Source organism: Cucumis sativus, chromosome 7 (assembly GCF_000004075.3).
Source record: "Cucumis sativus cultivar 9930 chromosome 7, Cucumber_9930_V3, whole genome shotgun sequence".
Lineage (NCBI taxonomy): Eukaryota > Viridiplantae > Streptophyta > Magnoliopsida > Cucurbitales > Cucurbitaceae > Cucumis > Cucumis sativus.
In genome coordinates, this window is record NC_026661.2 from 3,171,272 (window position 1) to 3,190,645 (window position 19,374).

Sequence of the window (19,374 nt, forward strand, 5' to 3'; positions counted from 1 at the left end):
TGGATTGAAGATATTTAGAAGCTTTTATCAAGATGTTAATTGATGGTTGCTTAAGTTCTATTTGGTAATATTTCGGTTTCTCTAATTCCTTATTTATTTGGTTTTGTTGTGCAATGTTTTTTCTTTTCGTTTTAGCCATTTTTCTCTCTATCTTTCATTATTATCTTTTTTACATTATGTATGTAGGATGTGAGAGACGAATCCCAAACTTTGAAGCTTAATAGTACAATAATGTATTATGTCAGTTGAGTTATGTTCGTTTTGACTTCGTCATTTTTATTTTTTTTATCATGTCGTGTACATGAAAAGAGAAAGAAAAAAGAAATGAAAAGTTAAATGGGATATAAAGTAAGACGTTGAATATATAGTTTTCATGTGTTTTTGTTTTTGTTAGTTTGGATTAGGAAAAAAAACCATTTGGTTATTTCTATATTTTTAATGGTAAAATTGCATGTTATCATATAGAGCAAATGGGAATGTCAAACCTCTATCATATAAACTTAAATAAAATGATTATTATTATCAAAGTCAATCCACCAATTTTTTATTATAAAGTGGAGTAGGGATTTGAATCACGGACTTCATGGTCCTCAACGTACATTAATGTCAGTAGAGTTAAGCTCTTGTCGACAATGACCAATTTATTTAATTTTCATTCAAAAGAAGATTGTATTTTTTGTAATTAATACCAAGAGAATAGATGTACTTAAAAGTTGTCGATACAACGCGTATTCCAATATTATAATTTTATTGCCAATAATTGGAGGGAAAAATCTTGCAAATTAAAACAAACAATTAGATAAGATATGTTATGAGTAAATTTATCGAGATAGACTAAAAGACCAAGAGTTTAGTGAGATAGGGGAACTATAGATAGACATAAACGCTCAAGTTGGTTAATAAAGGTAGATGAGACTTATGTATCTAATCTGAGTGATAAACGCCCGTGACCTTAAGAGGGTCAATACTCATTTAATTATATTCTAAAGTTAGCTTAAAGGACCCATTGAAGAAACTTAAAGGGAGTTTAGAGGATCCATAAGGAGCATGAGGGAGCTTAAAGGAATCACGAGGGAGCCAAGTAGTAGCTTTGAAAAGCTTAGTTGTGTCCTTTCGAAAACATTTAATAGAGAAGCTTAGTTGTAGCTAGCTTAGAGGACTCATATAAAAGCTTGAGATAACTTAAGGGACTTGTGAAAACCATTGAAAGAGCCATGAAGAACTTGATGTGCAGTACTCATGAAGAACTTGAGTGACACAACGAATGCTTTGAAAGATCCACAAAAGACCTTTACAAGACTCACAGAGCTCTGCAAAACTTTAGTACCTTGGAAAACCCATGATAAAGACCTTAAAGGACCATAGAATCGTTGACTTTAGAATTGCTTCAACTATCATAAATGACCATTGAAGAGTTGAATGGCCAGTGCAATTAAACATCAATCACAAACCTTGAGTGGTAGTAGTATATAGTCACCCAATGAATAATGACTCAACAGTTCTATTAAAGTTAAGAAAGTCAATATTACAAGCTTTTAATCAATTATGCATTACTAGTCTACATGATTAATCAACATATGTTTAGACCAAGATTAAGAATGTATAACCATACATGAATGCAAGAAATTAGGATGAGAATAGAACAACAAATTAGGGAATTATGTGTTCCAATAGGAAAGATATGTAGATGAGAGAAAACAAATGGACTCAAACTCATTCCCTATTTTGACCCTTTTTTAGCAATACCTTTAGAAAAGAATTCTCCTTTTTTCATGCAAAATTTCCCTCTCCTCCCTACAAATCCCTCTCTTTTTCTCCCCCATCCATTTCCAAACAAATTCAAAATCCATAAAAATAAAAAATATTTGGTTTGATTATCGTAAGCCGTTTGCAGGCGGAGACAGAAAGCTCCACCGCCAACGGCTACCGGAGAGAACACAAAGTTTAGAAGAGAAGAGAAATGGCATTGAATCAACATTCTTATTGCTCCTATTTTGCCCTTCTCTTCCTTTTCCTTGCCTTTGCTTACTCTCACTCCCCATTTCTCTCCTGTATTTTTCTTTCCCCCTTTTTTCTTATTCTATATTCTTTTAAATTTTAGGATTTTTTTTTTTTTTTTATACTTTTCTTTTGATTTATGGATTTGCAGATGAGGCACTCAAATCTGGGCAATTTACTGGGCGCTCCCTTCTTCAGGCCAAAAAGAGTAAGCCCTTCGTAAAAATATTTGTAATTAAATGGAAGGTTTAGAAACACAAATAGAGACACGAAGAATCTCAAAGTATTTGAAAGTAAACAAACATAGTTTAGTTTATTTGAAACCATTTTTGTGATGGGTATGGACAGGTTGCCCAGTAGACATGGAAGGGCAGAATTACACAATCCTAACAAGCAAATGCAAAGGCCCTAAATACCCAGCAGCACTCTGTTGTGAGGCATTGTTGGAATTTTGCTGTGGGTTTGTTGATGAATTAAATGACATGACCAACAATTGTGCTGAGACAATGTTTAGTTACATAAATCTCTATGGCCAATACCCTCCTGGCCTCTTTGCCAATCAATGCAAAGAAGGGAAAGATGGTCTTTCTTGTGACAATGCCCTCAAAGCCCAGGCCGAGAAAGCCCAGATCAAAGCTTCTTCTGCTGCTTCGTCTCTACTAACTCCACGCCGACTCCCTTCTCTCGCTCTCGCTTCTACCTTTATACTCTATTTGTTGTTATAGAATGCAAAAGTAACCACAACCACCACCCCCTTCGTTATCATAACTTGCTTATATGATGCCAATGCCAAGGCCGTCTCAAATCTCTCTTGTGTTCTGTTTGTTTGCTGGATTTTCTGTATAACTATTAACATCCAACTTGGTGGGATTTGGGTAAAGAAACTTAAATTTATTTTATATTTCTTTTGTTATATTACAAATTGAGTTCGATTCTCAAATTTTAAATTTTGTACTTGTTTACTAAACATTTTTTAAAGTTGAACGTGTTAGAATTCTATTACACGTATGATTTATTTTTAATTGTGTTAAAAGTTTTGAATATGTGAATATAAACACTGCTACACATCTGAAAATGCAATTATTTACTTGATAATTAGTAAATATACTAACCATGGTAAGAGATCAAAAGAAAATAAGTAATTTAAAACTACTAAAGATTTTGGTTATACTAAAGTTATAAATATTTAGCAACAATCATTCAAAAATCACTTTTAAAACTTTTATTTGAAACAAATATTAAATAAAAACATTTTTTTCTAAAAGCACTTTGTTTTGTCTAATCCATTCAAACCGTGGTATGATAGGTCGACCAATAACACATTTTTGGGTAGAAAGATAGACGTTTGTGTATGAAATGATGAAAGAAGGAGAGAGTCTCAATTTTTTTTCCTTCATCAAATCCCATAATTTGGAAAAGGATAGAATTCAAATGATTTTGAATTGCGGCTTGTCTCGGTTCTTTCCCAATTTTGTTTCCTTTTTGTAATTTATTCCCTTCTTTGTTTGTTTGGTAATGCAAATTCCAGAATCCATTACATATTACATATCAATTTGAATGAATATAAGACATAACAGAGTGTACCAAAATAGGTTACATCATAATTTTTTGTCATCAGCTTCTTCAATTACATCTGCATGCATAATTCACGTGCTTTTAACAGTTTCTAGTAAATCTTTAAATACACGGACTTGTTAAATCTGAAGAGTTATTCAAAACGTTCAAACTCTCAAAGCAATTACGGGTATTAATAACCATACTTTTTTAAAAAGTTGTTTTAGACGTACGAAATGATAGAATAGAGCACCAATACGTTGGTAATCCAATTTAGTGTGATCACACCGACATTTGAAAAGTTTTTAAGTTGATTAAAAAGATCATTTATTAAGATTTGAAAGGATCACAAGTACACTACACGTTGATAAAAAGTTAAATATTAAGAATTTAATCTAATCCACCGCAAATTAATTTTTTTCTCTTACAAATACTTATCTAATTTGTCCAAAATTTAGTGGTTCCAAATTGAACCAATTGGCATACTATTATTTTTCATTTTTGCCATTTTCAAGATTAAAGATAACTATGAACCAACATCCCCAATGGTGAAAGACACAACTAATAATATTTCCATTATGGAACCTCAGCCACATTTTGGTTGTGACCCCATTAAAGAAAAAGCACTCAACTTTGTTGATTGTGGATCCGAGGATGTTAAAGTAGAAGAGGCTCGTCCCAAAGTTCAATAATAGCTCTTTTATGACGATTTCTTTCTACATTGATCGACAATTTTTTGTTTGATTTGACTTAGTTAGATTTTAGTCTTTTTAAAAAGTAACTAAAAAGACATCAATAGACGCGCCTCAACTAAAAGATAAAAACTAATTAGAAAAATCACTTGTCAATTATTCAATGAACGAAAACGTCGAATGAGATAGAACTTATATTATCTTCCATGATAAAATATCTTTTAGTGTAGATTTTGTGAAGGTTCATATTGTCATTCTCTCTGTTCAATATAAGTGTTATTGTAGTAATATCTAAGTCCACTCCTCGCTGACAAATAAAAATCAATATAAAAACGATGATAAATAATCTATATATATTGATCCAAAAACTTAAAAAATTTAATTGTATCACCACTTTTAAAATAGGGTTGATTCCTAAACATTCATTGGAATTTGGATGACAAAATTAATAAAGGGACAGGACTAACATTTGAACTTTTTTTCTTTTTGTAGTGTTTTTCCTTTTGATGGGATGAGAATGAAAGATGGAAATAATATCCACTTTAAAACGATCAAGTTGAAAAGGCCAAAGTTGTATTGTCAATTTGTCGTTACCAAAACAGAGCACTGCAGAATGACTGACATAGTAAAAATACATGTCACGTTATATTCTTACATTACATTTATATGATTGAATTACAAGATCAACCTCTAAAAAAAAAAACAAAAACAAACCCACCACTTGCAATACAGAATTGGGGTTTCTTTCCTCAAAGCAATTGTTTTTTTTTTTTTTTTTTTTACAATAAGACAGAAAAGAAAAATGATGGAAGGCCATTTTGATTGCCAAAGCTTATCATCTATGCGCAGTGACAAGAGTTTCAATGAATCTCAACCCATCGAATCTCGGAGCAAATTGATCTGCTGCCGTAGACGGCGGCGATCTTCTCGCCGGTGTAGTACTTTCCTCATCTCTAGTGACTTTTTCCTGAAATACCCAAGAATCATTGATCTTCAGTTTTGTTTTGAGAATTAACGAGAGTTTGAGTGAATTTTTTAGAATATTACCTGACGGGAGAAGTTGGTTTTGAGGAGGCCGGGGGAGGCCGGGGGAGCAGAGAGGGCGGTGGCGGAGGCAGCGGCGACGGAGGCAGCGAAGAGGCCTGTTTTCTTCATGGAAATGTGGTGGGTGGCCCTTTTTAATTTCCTCCCTTGTGTGTGTTTTGTTTTGGTTGGAAAAGGAGAATTGGGAGGAAAGGGCAAAAACGGCCGATTTATATAGCAATCTGAAAATGCTACGGGTTAGTGTTGACGTCATTTCAAAGTTTTACGCGGCAACTATACCTGTCTATCACCCTCCAATTTACGCTTATACCCTTTTCCTTTTTTATTTTTGTAAATTTTCAAGATAGGTATTTTAATCCTCTTCTTTTCTTAAAATGTTTAAATATTTATCTTTAAATAACTATTACCCTTATGTGTATAGTTTAGTAGCGTAATATTAGGGAAAACACTCAATCAACCTCTAATAAACATAAATATGTGAATGTTGAGTGAAAGGTCTTTTTTTAAGAAAAAAAGAAAGGCAGATTATTGATGGGCAGTTAGGTAATTTAGGGTGATGGGATATGAATATTGAAGGGACAACACGTGGCAAAGAATGGCTGAGTTGGAAATTCAAGTTGACAGCTTGCAATTTGAAAGAATTAATTCACTGTTTTGTGAACACCACAAATTCTAAAATGCAACCATCGTAATAATTAATTAATTCCCAACTAATTCTACCAATGATATTCTCATTATCTCTTCTAGAAACTAGATTTTTTCTTTTTAGTCTAACATTTTCAAAATTAATCAATAACTCTTCCAAAACGTTAACCATGTTTTTTTTTTTATAAAATATATATCTAATAAAACTTTTAATTTCATGTAAATAATTTTGGAAGAAATTGTAAAAGGGTTTTCTTTTATCATTTTCTAGAATAGAAGTCTACCATATGAAATTTTTTTTTATTTTATAAATATTTTAGTTTATTTTGGTGTAATTAAAATTTTATAATTTTACTATATATTAAATTGATTTTTTTGCTCATGTTATATTTTCAGTTGAGATGGTAATATCTGTGTGAGGTTTTTAAGTAAATAGATCAAGGACTTTATGATATAACAACTAAATAATTTTTAAAGCATACAAGTATAATATAAATTTTTAAAGTTAAAGCTTCTATTTAACCAACGTAATAATAAAAAAACAGTAAGTAAGATTTTATTTTCATTAGTATAATAAAGGTTGAAGATTCGAATTACAAATGTGTTCGGTGTGTATTAGTAAAATAAATAAATTAAGTTTGTGGTTTGATTTTTTGAATGAGAAAGGTAGCGTGAAAAATATGAAATACATACATAATTGAGGGAATATGCAATCATAAAGTATATAATATAATTCAACCTTTGGCTTTACAAATTTTGAGTGTGAAGACACCGATATTCTTTTGACCAAATCACACCATCAACCAAAAGTGTATCCTCACTTTTATTAATTTGATGGTATAGGTTGATCATATGAGCATTTGGTCAAGTGGACTTAAAAGGTAAAAGAAAAGAGTGGTGTGAGTATCAAAATCATATAAGTAAAGGTTAAAGAACCAAAACATACCAATTTTTAAAATTCAGAAACTTGGAATAAAATGAATTCCAAAGCTTAGAGACAAATGAGACAATAAAAACGTGTAAGTTTGAATTGTAAAATATATTATATTAGATAATTTTTAGATTTGTTAATGTGATAATCATTTAGCGTTAACAGATATGTACTCGTTTTACTTAAGTTATTAGAATGTCATTAAACTTCACTCAATTTAGTTTTAGGGTATAGTTTAGAAGAGTGGGGAATGTATATAGGAGACGTAGTAAAAATAAAATAAAAAGAAAGGATGAAAGTAAATAATAGGAGTAGAGTTGAGGAGTCCTATAAGTTGAATGCATATCTAATGAAACCCAACTTTGAATGAAGCCTCCACATTTGAAGGAAGAATCGTATATACTATATGGTGACCCTTTGACCATTCAATCTTGTTTCTTTCAAGGCATTTACTCTAATGAGAAAAACAATATAATGTAAAGTTGAACAAATATGGAAAACCCAATCAAAAAGCACCTTCATGAGATTGATCACTTTTAAGTTTGAATTAAAAGTTAAGTTTGGCTATTGAGTTATTTAATCTCTCTATTGCTTCTTCTTGTATAAGTAATTTGTTTGAACAATAGGCCTCATATCATTTTATTTTAAGTGGATGTGATTATCTAATTGTTGTTTGCTACGTTAACACACTTTTTCCAACCATAACAATATAGAAAATTACGATTAATTTTCATAAATATAATAAAATATCCAAATATTTATGTATTGTGTAACAAAATAAAACAACCCATTATATTTTCATAAATTAATCTCAAGTTTGTTCTTGAATATTGTGGACGATTTTTCACTTCTTTTTCTTTTTCTTCTTTGTGATTTTTTATCTCCTCTCCATATTATTAATTTTTTTTTTATCTATCTAGTTTGATAGTGTATGAAGATCTAAATAATCTTGGTTCAAGACAGTGTGTCAAGATCTTGTTACACAATCGTTTATCTCTTAGTAAACGATAGTTTAGATCTTGACACACGATCTTGTACTGAATATAAATGATTTTGGTACATGATCGTGAACCAATATCATTTAGATCTTAATACGCGATCATGTATCATTTTCTACACGATTACGTATTATAATCGTTTAGTGACTAATATTGATACCATCTACATGATCATGTATCATACGTATCATGATCGTTTAGAAGATGAATTACATCCACGTGTGGCACGATTAATTGGAACATTTTTTTTTTGTATTTTTCATTGTGAGCTTGTACATTTTTTCGTTTTAAAAATTGAACTACTACCTATTCCCTTTTATATATTAGTGAACTCACACCATATTGTTTTCAAAACACACTTCATTTATGTGTGTCTCACCCTAATCACTCAAAATAAATAATAATAATAATAATAAATACTTTACCACATAATAAATTAAAATTAGATAATTGACTGAAATGTATAAAAAATATATATATAGTTTAGTATGCATCTAGATGCCTTTATTTATTTTTACTTTAGTAACGAATGTAGCATGTCAACATATAAACTATATAAAAGTATAAACAATTTTCAAAATAACAATTCAAGAAAAAAAAAAAAAGATTAGATGTATGTTTTGAGGTTAGAGTTTAGAGTAATTTTTTTAGATTAATATTTATAGAAAAATGTAAAAAGTGACACCTAGATGTAACCAAATATAAAGTAGAGAGAATTTAAAGAATTTTTAAAATTAAGGAATGGGAAAATAATAATTTAGTTGTTAGTAGGTGAAAAACAGCCGAACAGAACCATCTATCTTTCCTCGAGTCTAGCAAAACGAAACCCCCGAATCCTTTGCAGTTCGTCAAATTTTCCAAAACATAAACGCCATTGTTCACCAACCCTTTCTCATTTCCATTCTTCTTCCCCAAATGGGACGGTGGTGATGACAGTTGAGAATCCTCAACGACTCAAATTCATCCCCATTTTTAAAATCACTTCCCAAAGGCGAAACACAGCGGATTTACTTGCTGGGAGAGTTTGCAAAACAGAGTCTGCCCAATGATGGGCAAAACCAAGAGAATTTGTTTACTTCTTTTGAGGCTTCTTGCTTTGGGTTCCACTGTTTCTGCTGCCATTGTTATGGCTACAAGTCATGAAGAAGCTAGATTTTTTACTCTGTCTTTTGAGGCTAAATATACTCATACACCATCCTTCAAGTGAGATTATTCTACCTCTATGCTGTTTTTTTGGATTATGAGTTTTTGTTTGTTTAATTTTGGTCTGATTGGAGGTTTTTTTTTTTTTTTTTTCGAGGTATTTTGTGATTGCAAATTCAGTCGCGAGTGTTTATGGGTTTCTCGTGCTCTTTCTTCCTGCGGAGAGCTTGCTGTGGCGTTTGGTGCTGTGTTTCGATGTGGTAATTCTCAAAACAGAGGAACCTCCTCTTCTTCTAACTTAAGCCTTTTCTTTTTTTTAGATCATATTTATAATTTAGTATTTCGTCTTGCAACGATAATTTTAACTTCTGATTTCAAAGTTGATAATAGAAAATGTATCTTATTTTGTTGGGTAGATAATGACGATGTTGCTGACTTCAAGTATAGCAGCGGCGTTGGCGGTGGCGCAAATAGGAAAAGATGGGAACTCATATGCAGGATGGCTCCCAATATGCGACCAAGTGGCTAACTATTGTAGTCAAGTCACTGGAGCTTTGGTCATGGGTCTCCTTGGACTGCTTGTTTACTTGTTGCTTCTTCTTTATTCTCTTCACTCTCTTTTGGATCCTCTTCTTTTGAAAAAGCCTTAAAACGACGCAACATAAGCTTAGACTTTTAGGCGATCTTTTGTGAAAAAATGGCTTCTCATAAACTTGGAACTTTGGCCCTTTGCAAGTTTTTCCAAGGGCTAAATAAAAATTATTTCAACACTTCGATCGATCGAATTTTGTTAGTTGAGTTGTTGTTATGAGTTTTGTATTGTTTCATTTAGTAGATGTTACATTACTTGACGTTTAAGGTTGTTAAAGTTCTATAACTTAAAGCTATACAGTAGTCTTCTTGCATTCCATTTTTACCACATAAATCAAACTAAGTAATTTAAATATTCACAGAAGAAATAAGAAAACAAAATTTGCCACATGAGATAGGGTGTGTTTATGTGTAAATCAAACACATTAAATTGTCATATTATAAACCATCCTTAAATAAGTATTTAATCATTTAAAACCAATTAAATACTTAACTTTTACCATTGTAAACACTAATTCATTCTATCATTTTCGGTTTTGAGCGATAAATTTTTAAAATCACTTATTAAAGAACAATGTAAAATTAGTAATATATACTAAAATAGCTATCGGAAAATATTGATCACAAGAAACAAAAAAAAAAAAAAACTTTTTTAATATGATTGATGAGAGAAAATCGACCACAAATTTTGTGATTATTAATACACTTAAATACTAATTAAGTTAAACTGTAGTTAACAAATTAATAAAGTTAGTGTAGGTTGAAAACTAGGTAAGTTTTGGAAAGTCAATATTAATTGTTTGCCTAATGTCATACTATTGGAAAGAGGAATTTTTGGTTAATTTCAATTTTCAAAATATTTGAATTTTTCATAGATTTATTGTACACGAATTAAAAATTTAAATGTCCTTGAATATATATAATTGCCTATTACTTGTTAATTCTTAAAAGTATTTGTTGTCTTACAATTTTTTTTTTTTGACTTTATTCTAACTCAACATTTGGATTATTAATTAAATTCTAAAAGCAAAATCAATTAATCACTTAAATTTAAACACATCCATTAAACATAAAATATATAATAATAAGAAAGGTCAAAATAAGTGTTGTTAATGAAAAAATCCAAACTACACGTTTAATAAAATATTAAAATGACAAGACTTTTACAAAGTATAAATAATTACAAAATCACAAACACAAAATAATTGAGATTAATTATTGATTAATCAACAACAAATAATTTAGACAAAAGGCAACAATTCGAAATAAAACCGAAATAAAAGGAGTGATGTGCAAAATAGGAAGATGGTCGGCGAGGCCATATTGCAAAATTTGATATCTGGCCGTACACTTCAAATCACTCCAATATATATTATTATTACAAAGTCATCTCCTCATGTCTTTAACGTTTCTTCAAATTTCCTTTTTTTTTAAAAAAATTTAATTTTGTAAATAAAATAATAATAATAATAAATCGAAATCCATTTCTATAAGATTTACATAGAAACAAATCCATGGAAGTTCATTTCCCGGAAAAAGCCGCAAGGAGAAATTTTCTTTCTCGATAACTTCAAAATCAAAAAATAAGAATTCATCTTACTCTTCTTTTCTTTCTTTTCTCTTCTCTTTCGAATCGGACCTTATTTTTCTGATTTTCTATTGCGATCCATGGCGTCTGGTTCAACGGGTCGGCCTAATTCGGGTTCTAAAGGGTTTGATTTTGGTACTGACGATGTTCTTTGTTCTTATGAGGATTATGGTAACCAAGAATCTTCTAACGGTAGCCACAGCGATCTGTCCGTTGCCAATTCTACTAAGGTAAGGTTGGTTTTGGTTGTTGGTTCTTATGTTGATGCGGTTGGTTGGGGGTTTTGATTTTTTGTTCGGTGTTTGAGAGAAATTTTGAGATTTGGAATTTGTTGGGGGTGCTCGATTAGGGTTTTGGATTGTTGAATTTATGCCTTTTTTGGTTGGTCTTTTCGAGGGGATGGTTATTGATATTGGGTTGTGTTATGAAATCAATGTTTGGGGATAGGGATAAAGATCCGTGCTGTGTCCTTTTGGGATTGTGGTGATGTAGGTCCCGTTTGATATATTCATTTTGATTTTTGTTTTATGAAAAGTAACCTAATGAGTATTGCTTCTATCTATTAGTTTCTTTGTGTGGTTGTATGCTTTTTAGTTGGAGTGTTTTCAAAATCCAAGATAAGTTTTGAATACTAGACGAAGTTAGTTTTTTAAAATCTTGTTTTTGTTGTTGACATTTGGTTAAGAATTCAATATTTAATTATGAAAGATAAAAACTATGGTTAAGAAATTGTGAGAAAACAAGGAAAGTTTTTTTAGATACAAAATGGCTATCAAATGGGGTTGTAATGCTTTTAATTATTGGTTTAACTTTGTGTATTACGGTTGAGTCAATTCGTTTTGAAATAACTTGGAATTTGTTACTGTAAGTTAATATTCTTGGTACTTTCCAGTCTGCAGAATGGAAAAGAAAAAGTTGTTCAATCTTGCTTGAGCTATTGAAAGTTTGGTCTTAATGAGCTTTTCTTCCCTAAGATTTTGAATTTTTCACTGAGAGCTTAAAAATTTTGTTATGAAGATTCTTGGTTTTCCATTCCATGTGAGAGTTGAATCTATATTTTGAAATAGATGTCCTTAAAGAGAAGAGGACATTATCTTTTAGTTATGGTTTTTGGTAGTGTAGTTTAACTGTACTGCGGTGTTACAAGTAATGTTTGTAAATTCTTAGTGTGTGTTATGGATTCATGAGCTAACATAGAATATTGTTATATATTTTTTGGTCTGATATCGAGTCTCGCTTTTTAATTTTGAAATTACAGAGGAAGAACACTCGGAAGATTATTGGCTGCAATTATTATTTTTTTCAGCTTGCGTAGAGTCAAATGCTGTGTTGTCTAATTGTATTATGTTTTTTATTTGTCCGTTTCATCAATTTTATTAACTGAGTTTTGTGTCTTATTCATAAATAGTGTGTTCAGTGTGTAATGTTGCATGAATAATTGAGTTTTGAGTATTTGTTTGAGCAGGATTTTCATAAAAGTAGAATGTCTACTGTATATCCTGCTGCTGCCTATGGTCAATCAGAAGATTCCATCAAACAAGATGTGATTTCTACTGTCGAGAACAGCATGAAGAAGTATTCTGATAATATTTTGCGTTTTCTAGAGGGAATAAGTTCACGCCTATCACAACTTGAACTGAATTGTTACAACCTTGATAAATCTGTTGGAGAAATGCGATCTGACGTACTACGTGACCGTGAAGAGGAAGATTTGAAGCTTAAATCTCTGGAGAAGCATCTACAAGAGGTAGGCTACATTTTCTAGAACTTGAACAGTAACCTTTTTTTAATTTATTTATTGATATTATATGATCATTTGTAGACACGAGGCATTGCATCCATGTAGAAATGTTAAATTAGTCTGCAACTCAAACTTAACACTTGTCTGTTGAATCTGGAAATCACCTACTTGATGCGAACAGTGACTCCCTCTTAAGCCTCTTTTGTTGTTGCCATTTTCATTTCGTTTAACTTGATACTGGTCCTGCCATCTAAGAGAGAAACATTAGTTGAGATGTGATTTCAAGTGGTCATCCATTGCTCTTATTTCAGTTGCCATAACATTTTACTTCATTGTACAAAAGACAGTCTTTTCAAATTGTGTCCTCAGGGATTAAGATTATCCTTTATGTTCTTTTGTAGGTCCACAGGTCTGTGCAGATTATAAGAGACAAGCAAGAGCTTGCTGAGACTCAGAAAGACTTGGCCAAACTTCATCTTTTGCAGAAAGAGTCGTCTTCATCCAACCATTCACATTCAAATGATGAGAGAGCTTCACCAGTTGCCTCTGATTCTAAGAAGAACGAAAATCTGTCCGAGAATCTCAATAATCAGCAATTAGCTCTCGCCCTGCCACACCAGATTGTCCCACACCAAAATCCTATCACACCACCCCCTCCAGCAGCTTTGCCACAGAACGTGCCTCAACAGCAGTCTTATTACATGGCTTCAAACCAATTACCAAGTCAACCTCCAACCCATATCCAGCATGCCCAGACCCAATATCAACAACTTCAAGATGTTTCTCGGTTGCCATCACAGATGACTAATTCACAACTAAGTCAAACTCCACCACCACAACAATTCAATCAGTATCAACAACAATGGACGCCGCTGCAGCAGCAGCAGCCACCCCAACAGGTACAACCACCACAACAACAGCCTTCTATGCAACAACCTCAGATCAGGCCACCGCCTACTTCAGTCTACCCTTCCTATTCGATGAATCAACCGACTTCTATGCCAGAGACTCTTTCAAACAGCATGCCTATGCAATTGTCATTTTCACCCATTCCTCAGCCGGGTTCAAGCCGTATAGACACCGTTCCATATGGATATGTGGGAAGTGGTGTTACTGTGTCCCAGCAACCTCCTCAAGTAAAAAATGCTTACGTATCACAGGCTGGAGAAGGTTATTTACCTTCTGGACCGCAATCTGCACTTTCCTTGGGAGCTTCATATATGATGTACGATAGGGAAAGTGGAAGACCACAACACCATCCTCCCCAACCTCAACAACAACCACCACACCATCCTCCCCAGCCCCAACAATCACACTTCAACCAAAGTGGATACTCTCCAGCCAATGGATCTCTTCAGATTTCTCAGCATCCATCGGGCCCCCACGTTGTTGCTAGGAATCCGAACCATCCACATTATATGCGCAACCAAAACCCAAACCAAAACCACCCTTATGGTGAAATAGTTGAGAAACTGGTCGGCATGGGGTTTAGGAGTGACCACGTTGCTAGTATAATTCATAGGATGGAGGAGAGCGGCCAACCTGTCGACTTCAACGCTGTTCTAGATGGGTTGAGTAATTCCGGAGGTCCTCAGCGGGTATGGTGACTGTAATTTTAGTAGCAAAGTCGCCTGTCTGTTTGCACGTTGAAGCTTCATATCGGCCATGACCAGCCTAGCCATTGCGTCTTTTTAATGCATTGAATAAAAGACTGGTTTTTAGGATTCCACTGTGTTTTCCCTTCTCGTATATAATGTTATATGGTTTACGAGATACAAAAGAAGTTGATTGTATTTCATGTTTAAAGTTTAAACGTTGTATGAATATCTTCTGCCCTCATTCTCTGATCTTACCAGATGATTATCTCTTAATGTTCTTTCTACTTTTTGCATCCATGAACATCCGTTTCTGGCTCTCTTGCTTGTTCCTTCCCTTTCTCCACAAAATTAAAGTAAAATGTATATATTTGTACTTCGTGCATCTTGGGATTGTATCTATCCATGTTCATCTTATTAAATTATTTAATTTTAATTCATCATATGATAAATTCTAATATTTTAATTTATTATTAGCATGAGCAATGAAAAAAAAATCTAGAAAGACGTGTAAATCTAGAAAGACGTGTATCTTAAGTTGGACTTAATAATCATTATTATTTAGATGTACGGTGAGTCGTAATAGGATAAGTTTGGTATGTAATCTAAAATTTATTTGAGTTTAGTTTGTAATACAAAATTTATTTTGATGATTACGTTCTACCATCCTTAATTATATTCTTTGTAGAAATTTTTACTATCTTTTAGCAATTTAGACCACATCTTTGTTGTTTAATTACAAATTATATCCTGGTAGAAACTTACCATCTTTTAGCAACTTAAAACCACATCCTTATAGTTTAATTACATGCACCACCGAAATACCATCTTTTGGCAACTTAAACTTGTTGATGGTTGAATATTAATAAAGACTTGAAGAGCAAGATAAGTATAAAAAATAAACTAAAAACAATATTTTATTTAGGACAGTGTGCTATCAAATAATTAGCACTTCTTTTTATCTCGGAAAAATAATTTTTTTCCATTTTTAATTTTTAAAATTATCTTTTAACTTGAAACTTCTTTACTTGGATGTTTCCTTTTTCTTGTCATCTTCATATTCTATAATTGCTTTAATTTTTATAGTTCATTTATAGCAAATTAATTAGATGTATATATATATAAATTTCTGATAACAATTTTTTTCTTATGGAGAAAATCCGATAACAAATTTTTAATTAATTTCCTTTTCCTAATGGAATAATATTAAACACATTATATGATATAATTTGTTAATTAAAAACCTTACACAAGTCTATATAAAAACAGTCTTGGAATTGAAGGCATCCGAATACACGTTTTAGTCTTCAATCTCGATAATCGAAAAGCTCAATCATCTATTTTTTTCCCCAAAAAATCTCAATCGTCATCTTCATCCCCATTCTCTCCGTTACTCACTGCGATCTATGGCGTCTGGTTCAGCAGGTCGCCCCAATTCCTCCCCTAAATCCTTTGATTTTGGTTCTGATGATATCCTTTGCTCTTTTGAAGACTACGGTAAACAGGACCCTTCAAACGGTAGCCTCAGCGATCCCGTTTCCGTTAACAATCCTGGCAAGGTTTGTGGTTCAATTACTTGTTCTTAGTCTCTTTCCCTAGTTTCCTATTGTGGGTTATGGATGCTCGAACCTAATTTTCGATTTTATGTGCGATTAGGGTTTGTGATTTTTTTTTTTTTTTATTAGTTGTTGAGTTTTGATCTAAATTTTATTGGGTGCTGATTATTTTTAGCTTAAGAAGCGAGTATTTGACTACTTGGGGCAGGGGTGATGAACTGATGATGATTCGTGCCAATTCTTAGTGTTAGCTGAGTTCTAGACAATATGTGTGTTTGGTTTGTCATTGAGCAGACAATATTTGTGCTTTCCAGTCTTTACTATGAAGTTAGTTTTTCAATTCAATTGAGCTTTAACCTTGTAAAGTTCAGTCATTAGTCCTGGTAATAATCTTACCTGGTGAGTTGAAATGTTGATATGAAGCTCCTTCTTCTACATGATGTGCAAGGGATTTGATTAGTTTTTGAATAATTATTGTAGAAGTGAAGTACATTGACTTTTAGGTGGTTTTGGGTTTTGTATCTTATCTGTATATAGGTCTTGGTTTTCCATTTGTTATTGTAAATGAATGGGTTCGTGAACTGATAGAGTGGAAGAGTTAACGCAGCTCCTTATTATTAGTATTTGCTGTTCAGTAGCACGTCTTGTAAGAATGCTGTAAGATGGAACGAGTGATTAAGAAACCCATAGGATTATTAAGCTGCTCGCAGCTTGCAGTGGCAGCAAATGTTGTTTCTAGTCTCACAAGTTTTGAATAAATTTATCCATACAAAATTTCTACTTTTTAATTGCCTTTGATTTATATTAAACCACCTGTGAGTTTTATGTCTTCTCGATTGATGACTAAAATTGGAACTGGATTATTTAATAATTAGTATTGTGCATTTTTGTTTGAGCAGGATTTTCACAAGGGTAGAATGTCTACAGTATTCCCTGCTTCTGGCTATGGTCAAGCAGATGATACCATTAGTCAAAATGTGATTTCCACGGTTGAGAACAGCATGAAAAAGCATTCTGATAACCTTTTGCGCTTTCTTGAGGGAATAAGTTCACGCCTATCACAACTTGAACTCTATTGCTACAACCTTGATAAATCCGTTGGAGAAATGCGGTCTGAATTAGCTCGTGACCATGAAGAAGCAGATTCAAAGCTTAAATCTCTTGAGAAGCATGTTCAAGAGGTGAGCTACAACTTTAGAACTTTGATGATTTTTTAGTATCTTTTAAAAAGAGTTTGAAAGTAGTATCTTCTTATCAAAAAGAGTCTGGAACTCAAACCTATGATCCAGTAGGATTAGGGTGAATTAAGGTATCTTGGTCAAATCCTAATCCTAATTAATCAAAGAAATTAATCCTGAACTTAATAAACCAAGGAATCTAATCCTAATTCTAATCAATCATGGAAACTAATCCTAATCCTAATTAATTGAGGATTTGACCAAGATACCCTACCTTGTTCCTACTACATGAACCTATCACTTGTTGACTCTTAAATCACTTGATGTGAACTGGCTGTCCTTTCCAAGCTCCATTTGTTTTCATCACTTTTATTCCTTAAAATCTGATACTGATCAGGTGGATTTGTAATGTTTTAATTGAATCTGTACTTGACACATTTTTGTAGGTCCACAGGTCTGTACAGATTATAAGAGACAAGCAAGAACTCGCTGAGACTCAGAAAGACTTGGCTAAACTTCAGGTCTCGCAGAAAGAGCCATCTTCAACAAACCATTCACAGTCTAATGAGGAGAGGGCTTCTTCAGTTGCCTCGGATCCTAAAAAGAAGGAAAATTCATCTGAGATTCACAACCAGCAATTAGCTTTGGCTTTGCCACATCAGATCGTCCCACAGCAAAATCCTATAACACCACCTTCAGCAGCTTTGCCTCAGAACATGCCTCAACAACAACAATCTTACTACATCTCTCAATCCCAATTGCCCGGTCAACCACCCCATATCCAGCATGCTCAGAGCCAATATATCCCATCTGATTCCCAACACCGGGCATCACAACCTCAAGATGTTTCACAGATGTCCAATCCACAGCTAAGTCAAACTCCACCACAGCCATTCAACCAATATCAACAACAATGGGCGCAACCACCATCTCAGCAGCCACAACCTCCTCAACAGCCTTCTATGCAACAAATCAGACCGCCTCCCCCTTCAGTGTACCCTTCTACTTATCCACCACCAAATCAACCAACTTCTATGCCTGAGACACTGCCAAGCAGCATGCCCATGCAAATGTCTTTTCCATCTATTCCTCAACCTGGTTCAAGCCGTGTGGATGCAGGGCCTTATGGGTATGCTGCCGGAAGTGGTGGTTCTGCTCCACAACAACCTCCTCAAGTGAAAAATGCTTATGGTCCACCAACAGGTGAGGGATATATGCCTCCTGGACAACAATCTGGAGGAGCATATATGATGTATGATAGGGAAAGCGGAAGACCGCCACACCATCCGCCTCAACAAACGCACTTCAATCAAAGTGGATATCCTCTGGCCAATGCACCTCATCAGGTTCCTCCTCAAGCACCAGCAGGCCCCCATGTTTCAGCTAGGAATCCAAGTCATTCACATCTAATCGAAAAATTAGTTGGCATGGGTTTCAGGGGTGACCATGTTGCAAGTATAATCCAGAGAATGGAAGACAGTGGCCAACCTGTTGACTTCAACGCTGTTCTTGACAGGTTGAGTTCTCCTTCAGGTCCAGGTCCACAGAGAGCTTGGTGAAGAGTAATTTAATCATCCCGTCTGCGGCCGATTGGCCATGACCAGCCTCATACATTGCGTCTTTTTAATGCATTGAATAAAATACTGGTTTATGATTTAATTGTCCTCCGTATATATTTTGTTATGGTTTGTGAGATTTTAAAACGTCGGCTGTATGATTTAAACTTCGTGTGAATATCATCTTCTACTTCCAAATTCCAATCTTTCTATATTCCCATTTATGTTTATCTGCACCTTTTGAATGATTAATTGTGTTTGTAATTCGTTATCTGAATCTCTAGTTTTAGTGGAGAAGATGGAGGCTTTTGACTCCCCAAGCGATTATGTTAGGGTGTGTGATGATATGCTGCATATTGTCTTACTCGAGCGACATCTAGTCATAGAAATAAAATAACATTGTGTACGCTTTTTGGGTGTTTTATTATTTTTAAGCTTGGAAGAGGGTGGTTACGGACGAGAAGTTTTTCTGGATCTAGTCTTAATAATTTTGATACCCAAATCCCTTTAGAATCTCGTGCCGTTCTCCCATAGACGAGGAATAAGAAAGAATGCGTTGTTGCC

General features: G+C 33.4%; 4 protein-coding genes and 1 long non-coding RNA gene across 5 annotated transcripts; 4 read left to right on the forward strand and 1 right to left on the reverse strand.

Annotated features, from left to right (window-relative positions):
* The first annotated feature begins 1,510 nt into the window (after positions 1-1,510).
* Positions 1,511-2,938, forward strand: LOC101215900 (GPI-anchored protein LLG1). The gene is made up of 3 exons (XM_004136974.3): positions 1,511-2,051; positions 2,150-2,206; positions 2,347-2,938. Exons 1-3 carry the CDS (start codon positions 1,961-1,963, stop codon positions 2,721-2,723), a joined length of 525 nt encoding a protein of 174 aa, XP_004137022.1. The 5' UTR covers positions 1,511-1,960; the 3' UTR covers positions 2,724-2,938.
* Positions 2,939-4,851: 1,913 nt separating this feature from the next.
* Positions 4,852-5,504, reverse strand: LOC105436082. The gene is made up of 2 exons (XR_969995.2): positions 5,292-5,504; positions 4,852-5,211 (listed from the first exon to the last, which is right to left on the reverse strand). It is a non-coding gene; the product is annotated as an uncharacterized LOC105436082 (long non-coding RNA).
* A 3,112-nt stretch (positions 5,505-8,616) lies between these two features.
* LOC101216145 (CASP-like protein 1C1) lies at positions 8,617-9,910 on the forward strand. Its single transcript, XM_004136975.3, has 3 exons — positions 8,617-9,065; positions 9,163-9,265; positions 9,422-9,910. The coding sequence occupies exons 1-3, from the start codon at positions 8,908-8,910 to the stop codon at positions 9,653-9,655; spliced, it is 495 nt and encodes a 164-aa protein (XP_004137023.1). The 5' UTR covers positions 8,617-8,907; the 3' UTR covers positions 9,656-9,910.
* A 1,151-nt stretch (positions 9,911-11,061) lies between these two features.
* LOC101206501 (trithorax group protein osa) lies at positions 11,062-14,896 on the forward strand. The gene is made up of 3 exons (XM_004136775.3): positions 11,062-11,414; positions 12,650-12,931; positions 13,327-14,896. Exons 1-3 carry the CDS (start codon positions 11,265-11,267, stop codon positions 14,530-14,532), a joined length of 1,638 nt encoding a protein of 545 aa, XP_004136823.1. The 5' UTR covers positions 11,062-11,264; the 3' UTR covers positions 14,533-14,896.
* Positions 14,897-15,790: 894 nt separating this feature from the next.
* On the forward strand, positions 15,791-19,055 carry LOC101206745 (trithorax group protein osa). The gene is made up of 3 exons (XM_004136776.3): positions 15,791-16,079; positions 16,976-17,257; positions 17,701-19,055. Exons 1-3 carry the CDS (start codon positions 15,927-15,929, stop codon positions 18,811-18,813), a joined length of 1,548 nt encoding a protein of 515 aa, XP_004136824.1. The 5' UTR covers positions 15,791-15,926; the 3' UTR covers positions 18,814-19,055.
* The last annotated feature ends 319 nt before the right edge of the window (positions 19,056-19,374 follow it).

Coding starts and splice junctions, on each gene's coding strand:
- LOC101206745 (XM_004136776.3), top strand. CDS start 15,927: ATGGCGTCTGGTTCAGCAGGTCGCCCCAATTCCTCCCCTAAATCCTTT. Junction 16,080..16,975: donor CCGTTAACAATCCTGGCAAG/GTTTGTGGTTCA, acceptor TTGTTTGAGCAG/GATTTTCACAAGGGTAGAAT. Junction 17,258..17,700: donor TTGAGAAGCATGTTCAAGAG/GTGAGCTACAAC, acceptor ACATTTTTGTAG/GTCCACAGGTCTGTACAGAT.
- LOC101206501 (XM_004136775.3), top strand. CDS start 11,265: ATGGCGTCTGGTTCAACGGGTCGGCCTAATTCGGGTTCTAAAGGGTTT. Junction 11,415..12,649: donor CCGTTGCCAATTCTACTAAG/GTAAGGTTGGTT, acceptor TTGTTTGAGCAG/GATTTTCATAAAAGTAGAAT. Junction 12,932..13,326: donor TGGAGAAGCATCTACAAGAG/GTAGGCTACATT, acceptor GTTCTTTTGTAG/GTCCACAGGTCTGTGCAGAT.
- LOC101216145 (XM_004136975.3), top strand. CDS start 8,908: ATGATGGGCAAAACCAAGAGAATTTGTTTACTTCTTTTGAGGCTTCTT. Junction 9,066..9,162: donor ACTCATACACCATCCTTCAA/GTGAGATTATTC, acceptor TTTTTTTTCGAG/GTATTTTGTGATTGCAAATT. Junction 9,266..9,421: donor TGGTGCTGTGTTTCGATGTG/GTAATTCTCAAA, acceptor TTTGTTGGGTAG/ATAATGACGATGTTGCTGAC.
- LOC101215900 (XM_004136974.3), top strand. CDS start 1,961: ATGGCATTGAATCAACATTCTTATTGCTCCTATTTTGCCCTTCTCTTC. Junction 2,052..2,149: donor TCACTCCCCATTTCTCTCCT/GTATTTTTCTTT, acceptor ATGGATTTGCAG/ATGAGGCACTCAAATCTGGG. Junction 2,207..2,346: donor CCTTCTTCAGGCCAAAAAGA/GTAAGCCCTTCG, acceptor GGGTATGGACAG/GTTGCCCAGTAGACATGGAA.